Source organism: Ipomoea nil, unplaced genomic scaffold, assembly GCF_001879475.1.
Source record: "Ipomoea nil cultivar Tokyo-kokei standard unplaced genomic scaffold, Asagao_1.1 scaffold0191, whole genome shotgun sequence".
Lineage (NCBI taxonomy): Eukaryota > Viridiplantae > Streptophyta > Magnoliopsida > Solanales > Convolvulaceae > Ipomoea > Ipomoea nil.
This window is the reverse complement of record NW_017616619.1, coordinates 324,659-333,879: the sequence shown is the minus strand read 5'-3', so window position 1 is coordinate 333,879 and position 9,221 is coordinate 324,659. Positions and strand designations below refer to the sequence as shown.

At 34.6% G+C, this 9,221-nt stretch overlaps 1 protein-coding gene across 1 annotated transcript; it reads left to right on the top strand.

Annotated features, from left to right (window-relative positions):
• The first annotated feature begins 2,590 nt into the window (after window positions 1–2,590).
• On the top strand, window positions 2,591–8,203 carry LOC109187367 (uncharacterized protein ycf45). Its single transcript, XM_019337557.1, has 10 exons — window positions 2,591–3,086; window positions 3,541–3,755; window positions 3,909–4,059; window positions 4,290–4,481; window positions 4,692–4,854; window positions 4,963–5,192; window positions 6,764–6,940; window positions 7,077–7,199; window positions 7,546–7,860; window positions 7,945–8,203. Exons 1-9 carry the CDS (start codon window positions 2,670–2,672, stop codon window positions 7,858–7,860), a joined length of 1,983 nt encoding a protein of 660 aa, XP_019193102.1. The 5' UTR covers window positions 2,591–2,669; the 3' UTR covers window positions 7,945–8,203.
• The last annotated feature ends 1,018 nt before the right edge of the window (window positions 8,204–9,221 follow it).

Sequence of the window (9,221 nt, the reverse complement as noted above, 5' to 3'; positions counted from 1 at the left end):
AACATTTTAATTGGTTTTATGCTACAGTACAATCAAGCTCTTCATTGGTTTACTCGTCGGAAATCACTTCTGGTTTCCGGTTGGGAAACCAGTGAAGACCAGAAAATTTTCAAGTTTTTGTGGTTGTGAATTGTTGGAGGAGGAAGTGTTGGTAGAGTTGTCTCAATGTTGAAGGATGATGCGAAGTGGTGAAGTCTAGAAGAAGCACTGAAGCAGCGTGTGTGTGTTTAGAAGATGGAAAATGACTTCCCCTTTTCCCCCAAAAAAAGGGGAAGTCATTTTTCAAAAATCAACCTCATTTTCCGTTGACTATCCATCATTTTCCTTTGACCACTTCATTTTCAGCCTACCCAAACATCAGAAACCCATAAAATGATTTCCAGAAGTCATTTTCTGAGTTTCCAAACAGACCCTAAGTATTTTAAAGTATATCAATGCAATATTATATAGGAGATGTTCATACATAGGTAAATAAATGTTAAATTTGTTTGTTTAAATCGGCAATTTAAAGTATATAAATGTAAGATAATATATGAGAGATTGATTATAATTGTCACTAAAATAAATGTTTGTAACTTTGTAATAACGTTAGTCTAAATGTTTATTTAGTATAAAGCGATAGTCTAAATAAATATTACTTTTTGTTTAAATTTCTCTAATTCTTCTTAATTATCTTTTGGGTAACATTGTCATTGTCTTCATCTTCAGTACATGTCATTTTTTTTTTTTGTTTTTTTTTTTGTTTTTTTGTTTTTTTGTTTTTTTGTTTTTTTTGTTTTTTTTTTTTTTTGTTTTTTTTTTTTTTTTTTGTTTTAGTGTGTCATGTGTAATTGAGTTATTGGTGGTAGCATCAGTACATGTCTTTTTTTTTTTTTTTTTCTTAATGCCATGTGTAATTGGGTTATTGGTTGTAGCATTGAGGGATTTATCGTGCAATGAGATTATGGTGTAAGAAGTTTTAGATTTGACTGTTTGTGTATATGATTGAGATCTTATTTGTACTATGAACTCTTTATTTTACAAGCACCTATTGATATTTGGTAGTGGTAGTTTTTTCCCTACATATTTCATATATTCTGAGATGTGTGTTATAGGTTATCATGTGAAAGTATTGTAAAAAATATTAATATTTATTATATTTGTATAAAAAACTTAGTAAAAAAATATTATATAAAATATTTTGTATTATAACTTTGATATTTAATTACAAGATAATGTAAAAAGAAGACAATGAGCAATGTAGGACAATGAGCAATGTAGTGAATATAATAAATTAATAAATTTGAAGGTAAAGAATTTTTGAATTGTAGAAAATAAAAATAATATAACTAATGAAATTATATCTCTTTTTAATTTTTTTATAATAAGTTAAGAATAATAAATAGTTAACGGAATATTCCGTTACTAAAGTTTATACTAACGGAATTTAGTGTTATTTAATGGAATAAAATAATATAATAAAGGGTAAATAATGAAAATCATTAAAAAAAATACTAAAATCAAAATAATATGAACCATTCATTTTAAGAAACAACAATTACACCAACATTTTTTTGTTCTAGTTAAGAGCCTAATATTATTGGGTCTTATTAGATTTGTAGATTGTAGATATAGTTACATTTATTTATACAAACACGGGCATTGCGCGATTAATTTAATGCCCAATATTTGTATTTAAATAAGTAATTCAAATATATCAATGTAAGATTATATAGGAGAAATTTATTATAGTTGGCATGAAAAATAATGTTTAATTTGCACTTTCCTAAAAAATAATTATCTAAATACTTATTGCAGTTGATATATGCAATTTGTTGGAACCGTGAATCGCCGGTTCCGAACCGGAGCCGAACTGTGGTCATGGCTACTTGTGTGAGACCGTCTTACGAATCTAATCTTTATCTGTGTGACGGGTTGATTTGGGTTGAATCAATATGCAAATGTAATACTTATACTAATAAATGTTAATGTAATACTAAATCAAGAATAAAATGTTTATGTCCAAAGTGGACAGATTCTTTGTGCGCACCGGTATTCGGCCCTGTTTGCTAAACCATTGAGTCACCGTGATTTACATCCTTTCACATGCTCTGTCAAGTTGGAGTGTGAGGACCCTTAGAGTTGGGGATTCAACCTTTTGGGAAAAGAATAAAATGTTTATTACTTATAAGGGAAAATATAATACTTTTAATGACAAATGTAATACTTTTACATTTTGATGTAAAAATATTATTTTTTAATCAAAATATTACGGAGTATATTTTTCCTTATAAGTAATGTTGCAGTTATAAAGAAAAAATTTAATATTTTTGATGAAAAATATAATATACTTTTACATCAAAATGTAAAAGTATTACGGAGTATATATTTTTTTTCAAAAATATTACATTTTTTTTCATATAAGTAATAAACATTTTATTTATGATTTAGTATTACATTTACTAGTATAAGTATTATATATTTATATTTCATTTTGACTCGACCCGTCTCACCGATAAGGATACGTGTGACTTATCTTAACTCAACCCGTCTCATAGATAAGGATCCGAGAAGGTATCATAAAAGTTTTTGCAAAAAAAAAAAAGAAAAAAAAAGGAAGAAGATAGCCAAACAGCGCTTATGTCTTGTGCCACACAACCAATTCGAAGAAATTTACCGCCAAAACGACAATGCTTTCGTCGCCATTGCTGCACCACCCGTTGTCCTACTCCCTCTATCTCCATCGGACCCAGCAGCTCAAGCTCCTTCCTTTTAGCCGCAAGTTTCCATTTCGGTCTCTCCATTCCTCGCCGCTTGTGGGGTTTCACAAGGATGTTCTCGCACCTTTCGTTTCTAAATCATCGCTTTCGTCTTCTTCTTCTTCTGCTTCCTTGGTCGGGGTTGATTTCGAAGTGGAGCTTGGGCGCTTGCTGGCTCTCTTGCCGGAAGAGATGCGGCGGAGAGTTGGGGAGCATCAGGAGCTGCATCATTTGATCGAGGTTGTTATGGACTTGGGCCGCAAGCCCCTCGCCCGGTTCCCCTCCGGAGACTTCGTTTTGTCGGACCATCCGATTACTATGCAGGATCTTGAACATGCCACTTCTCAGGTGAATATGATTTTTGAACCTGTTTGTTCTTTGAATTCCGGTTGAAGTTTTGATTGACTGGTATTTTTTTCTTCAACGAGCCTTCTAAGTCTTGCGCTCTAAGTGTTTGATAAATTTCTAATAAGCTCTTCCCTTTTTCCTATAGGTAAGTAAAAGGTTTATGTAAATTTCGCAATTGAAGTTTGAAAAAAAAGTGGTCTTTTCCTCCTTTTTCTTATGAATATATGGTGTTACTGTTTGTCTCTGATTGACTGAATAGCAATTTCTATAACTGTGCTATTAAAATGTCATTTTTACTTTCTTCGTTGGCCAGTAATCCAATCCATTCAGCTATTTTATTTGAGGACTCTTTGTAAAGTTAAATCTTTTTTCCATTTAGCATAATCATAGAAAAGGTTGTTCTTTTACGGTCACGACGCATGCAAGTTGGAACTCATGGTTCCTCTTGTTCTAGGTTGGGGATTTTGCTATTGATAACAGAGCAGGCATTAGCCGGACCTTGCACCGGATCAGTGCCATTAGGAATCGGAAAGGTAGGATTATTGGTTTAACCTGTCGTGTTGGCCGAGCTTTATCAGGAAGTGCCAACTCATTGCAAGATTTAGTTAAACTTGGGGCTTCTTTGTTGCTAATTGGACCTCCTGGAGTAGGAAAAACTACAATTATCAGGTTAGTAATTGTTATGCATACAGATTAGGGACTTCACTTTTTTATGCCATTGTTTTATTATTATTTTTTGGGTGGGGGTGGGCACACATTGCTTAACATGCATTGTTGTCTACATGACTGGCTATAATGGAGCAATATTTTCCTTATCCTTAGGGATATAGCTAGGATGCTTGCGAATGATTATGGGAAACGAGTCATGATTGTTGACACTTCAAATGAAATTGGTGGTGATGGAGATATACCTCATGCAGGAATTGGTAATGCACGGCGCATGCAAGTGCCACACACTGACATGCAACACAAGGTAATAAAGAGTAGCTTAATTTTCCCCTTTTTGTGTGGTGGGGTTAATGCCAGTTTCCCATGTTTTCATTAGTTTTGTTGTTTTATACTTTGGAGTGCTGCATTATACTTTAATCTTTAGAGGGACTGAGGGAATAACTATTGAATCAGCGTATATAATATAAATACACACATTTATTTATTTTTATCTTATGTTGTCCTTAATTCTCCAATGGAATATTCTTCTTGTAGGTCTTGATAGAAGCAGTTGAAAATCATATGCCACAAGTGATTGTAATAGATGAAATTGGTACTAAACTTGAGGCTATGGCAGCAAGCACAATTGCACAGCGTGGTATTCAGTTGGTTGCAACTGCTCATGGTGTAACAATAGAGAATTTAGTGATGAATCCAGCTCTGGAGATGCTAGTTGGAGGTGTACAGGTATTTTTTTTTTTCTTGACCAGTAGGTCATAAGTTCATGCCTTTAAACTCTCAAAATTGATTCATTCCCAAATGTACAGTGGTACACAAAACAGCGTGCAGTCACTTTTTTATACTCTTATAAAGGATTTTTCAACTGCTCTAGCTCTGCTATAGCAACTTTTTGAAGAAGTAATCAATGCAAGCTAATACTATTGCTATCATTCTCAGAGTGTGACACTGGGGGATGAAGAGGCAAGCCGGCGTGGTGTTCAAAAATCTGTACTGGAGAGGAAAGGACCCTCAGCTTTTAGCTGTGGTGTTGAGATAATTTCGAAGACAGAGTTGCGAGTTCACCCTAATTTAGAAGCTACAGTAGATGCTATTCTTTCAGGTTTTGTGTAATCCTCTTTTCCTACCTACCAAATCATGTGATTGGCTTTCACTCTTTCTTACTTAATGGAAGCAATCTTTGACATTTTGTTCTACTCATGTTGAGAAGGCCGTCATCCCATCTTTGAAGTTCGCAAGATAAATCAGAGATCACAAGAGGAAGTGGAGCAAGAGTTGACCATACAGGAATTGCATGATAGAAGTGACAGTGTCATTGTAGGTATTTCACAGATGAATGGTAATATACCCGGCCATGGTGATTTTATTTCAGAAATGAATCAAGGCACAGAAGAGAATTGTTGTAAAAATGAGGATTCTCTTTGCCTATTTCTTTATGGGGTAAGATACTACCTGCTACTCATTCCTAGTAGAAAAACATGTCAAATTAAAGATTTCTTCACTCTGAAAACAGCCTAGCATCTACTGAAATAAATTACTCTGTTATGAAAGTAAAGAGAAGATTTCTGAATATGCTGTCTTATACTATCTTATAGAAATCACAAAGCCCTATAAATACATGCTTAGAAGACTTTGAATAGGAAACAAGTTTCCATATGCCTACCTACCTAAATCCCTAAGACGGCCTAATCTATAGAGATTCCATATATTAAATATATACGGAGTATTCCATAACACTCCCCCTCAAGTTGGAGGGTATTAATCATGCCAACTTGTTACACAAATAACTGATAACCAAAAATAACTAAATAACGACTAACTAAAATCCATTTAGGACACTTCCTTGAAACGGTAGCTTTGAACGCCACAATACCACAGACAGTTGGGTGAACTCAACGTGGACCGAACAAGCTTGGGATTGGACCCTCCCGGCCTCCCCTGAACCGGAAGCTTGGACGCCACCAATACCGCAACTCCGGGAACGCCACCAATACCACGGACAGCTGGGTGAACTCAACGAGGTGGACCGAACAACCTTGGGATTGGACCTTCCCCTGAACCGGAAGCTTGGACGCCACCAATACCGCAACTCTGGGTGAACACGAAATGGACCAAACAAGCTTGGACACACATGGTAAAGAAGAGAAACTCCGAACTGGAGGGCACACATTCTTTATCACCGAAAGGAAAACACGCCCCAAATGACAATGAGCATCAGAAAAAGAGAGGGACAACACCAAAACAAGCAACGGACTCCATCCTTCTAGAGGTCAAATGTAGTGACCCAAGTCGCAAGCCCCTCACCAATCACCCTCTTCGTCATAAGATCCCGAGGCAGCAGCAACACATTCATACTCAGCCATACCCAGACAAAAACTGATCACAAACAGATCACAAAACCACACAAAAAGGGAGCCTGAAGGGGCACGAGACAAACCGACCGTAAAGCATAAGGCAATGGTCCAAACTAAGTCCAGAACCGAGACAAACCGACTTAGGCGACCCAGGAACAGGTTGACCAAAACGTTTTCCAATCGTTGGAGGAGCCTCAGGCTCTGATACCATGTTATGAAAGTAAAGAGAAGATTTCTAAATATGCTGTCTTATACTATCTTATAGAAAAGAGAATACAAAGCCCTATAAATACATCCTAGAAGACTTCGAATAGGAAACAAGTTTCCATATGCCTACCTACCTACCTAAATCCCTAAGACTGCCTAATGTATAGACATTCCATATATTAAATATATATTCCATAACATACTCCACTATTGTAATAGTTGAAACTTCTTTGCTGCTAGTTTTATTAATGTGAAACACATGAGTATTAGTTTCTTGAGAACTTAAGTCATCAGTCATCACTACCTTTTTTCTAAAGATTGTCCTCCAATTTATAATCCTTAGAAATTTTATGATTGTAGAACTGAAAGTGAACAGATAAAAAGAATCACTTCTTGCATATGTATGGAAATAGTAGTGCATGGAACTTATATATTTAGCAGATGTTATAGATCTCAGAGGCAAGTGTGGTTCAAGGGATTAAACAGTTAAAGATAGACCATGCCATTGAGTTTACTGATAACATCAGCGAAGCAGATGCTCTCCTGGCATTGCAATCCAAGCTCAAAAAAAATTCTGGAATTCAAGCTGCTGCAAGATCTCGTGGCATTCCTATATATGTCTCAAAGGTAACTGTATCAATTAGACTACTTGATTCGATGTATACACCTCAAGAATAATTCACATCTTCAAGATTGTGATTGAATGTCTAATCATATTTAATTACCTTAGGATCTTCATTTATGAGTGGATCTAATTTTGCAGACAAGCTCCTTGTCACAGTTAACCAAGGCTATAGAAGCTTTGGTTGCTGATTGTGCTGATGGTTTTGAGTTTTTTGAATCTGAAGCTAAGATAAATGTGTCGGAAAGGATGGATGCTTTGGAGGTGAATATGATTTTTTTATTATTTTTATTTTTTTATTTTTATTTTTTTGGAGTATATCTAGTTTAAATACCAATTTTCTTGATGATTATATACTTTAGAAGCTAGAATTGTAACAATTCCCCATCATATTATGGTAGCATTTTTCGTATCTAATTGGATTTAGTTGGATTATGTTGGAGCAATAGTATTTCCTTTTGTTTATTTAGCATGATCATCATAACATCTTATGGAATGACAAAATCTTCGTACATACCCTAAACTCCCTGTAATAGCATTTTGCAATCATGTCATAACTCATAAGTGGTCATTTCTTAATAGCCTTGAACCTTTTGTTGCTTTTTCATAGGAGGCAAGAATAGCCATTGAGCAAGTAGTAATTCCTAAAGGGGAACCTGTGGATCTGCTCCCTCGGCCATCAAATATTCTGCTGCTCCAGAAGGACCTTATTTCCAAATATAAGCTGAAATCAGTGAGAACTGGAACAGAACCAGATGCTAGGCTCCGCATAATTCCTTTCCAGAGTCCTTTGGAAGAAAATAGTCATAGCAGTGAAGGCAACGATGATGGCAGTGGTGATGAATTTGATGATTTGTTGCGACCCGATCCTGACTCTAATGGATCTTCCTACACCGTGGATAGATTGCCTTTACTGCCAGATTAGGTAATTGCTACATATTTATTCAACCTACTATGCATATACATGACTTAGAGCCTTAGATCCTTCTGCGGTGTTTGATGTGTTCAGGCTTGGTTACCAACTGCAATTCATGTATCTTCTCTCATGCTATTACTCTTTTGTTATGCTGCATCTGAGCTAATTCAACAATCTTGTATTTTGATTATTTCCCTGTCTGGATTTGTGGATAATGAAGTCTTGGAAAAGGAAAATTCAGGTTCTGTGACTTGGAAAAAGCTGTAGGCTGAAATGTTGTATAAGAAAGAAATTGTTTGGCCATTTCTTGAAAGATTAATTTGTTATCCTGAGTAGAAAATCAAATTGTTTTGCCATTACTTGAAGGATTTATTTATTATCCTAATTGATGTAGCATATAGTGCTTGGGTGTTTTGTCGTTCTTTTAGGATGTGGGATTGAGGATTGAAGTACGCAATATATAATAACAAGAAACTAGACACTAGACACTAGTCCACGGGACTTAGCTCAGTGGTTTAGTAGGTAATATTTGAGAGGAAGAAATTAAACACTAATCTTAGGAAAAATGTTAAAAGCTAAGCAATCCAAAATGTTGAAATCGCTAAGATATTATACGTTGTATGGTGCTATTGGTTGAAGTTAGGAACCCCATTCCTAATTGCTCCTCTATTGAAACATATGTTGTATTTCCTTATATATTCAAACGCCTCAACGTTTCACATAGACATAAGAGTACATGAGACACCTTCCTAAAATCTTATCTTATCTTAACTATAATAAAGTTATATGGTTTGGGAAGTAATTAATGTTACAATTATTATTTTGGTGAGTAATTATTGTCTCTATTCTTATTAATATAAAATAGCCACAACATCCTTTACTATAAAAGAAGCACAACATTTGAAAAATAAAATAGTTATTTTTTTCTAACCCATAACAAATTAATGGAGTTATTAAATGTTATGATATTATGATTAAGGATTCCGATTCCCGATTAATAGAACATATGAAACGATGCAATATAAATTAAATCTCTGGCTTTACAATGAAAGTCTATTTGATATGCTTTTGTTATTTATGGTGCTTCTTGAGATTACAATATTAATTAAATTTTTGATGAAATCGTATTCGATATCTGAAACAGTGCAATTAATGCAAACCTCTACATTTAATTTTTTTCCCTCTCAAATGCTTCAAAGAATTGGCAGAAGCAGAAGGGATGAAGAAAGCAAATGCTGTGGGCCGTGGGTCAATTATTGGACTTCAGAATATATATAAAAAAAAATCATTTGAGCCATAAATAAAAATTTAAATATATATAAATGTATATATTGTATGGGTCTTTAATATTTTTCTGGATGTCTAAACTT

What these genes read in the sequence shown, in the direction of transcription:
- LOC109187367 (XM_019337557.1), top strand. Translation starts at nt 2,670, where the DNA reads ATGCTTTCGTCGCCATTGCTGCACCACCCGTTGTCCTACTCCCTCTAT. An exon ending in ACACTGACATGCAACACAAG is followed by an intron (nt 4,060 to 4,289) that starts GTAATAAAGAGT and finishes TTCTTCTTGTAG; the next exon opens with GTCTTGATAGAAGCAGTTGA. An exon ending in TGCTAGTTGGAGGTGTACAG is followed by an intron (nt 4,482 to 4,691) that starts GTATTTTTTTTT and finishes TATCATTCTCAG; the next exon opens with AGTGTGACACTGGGGGATGA.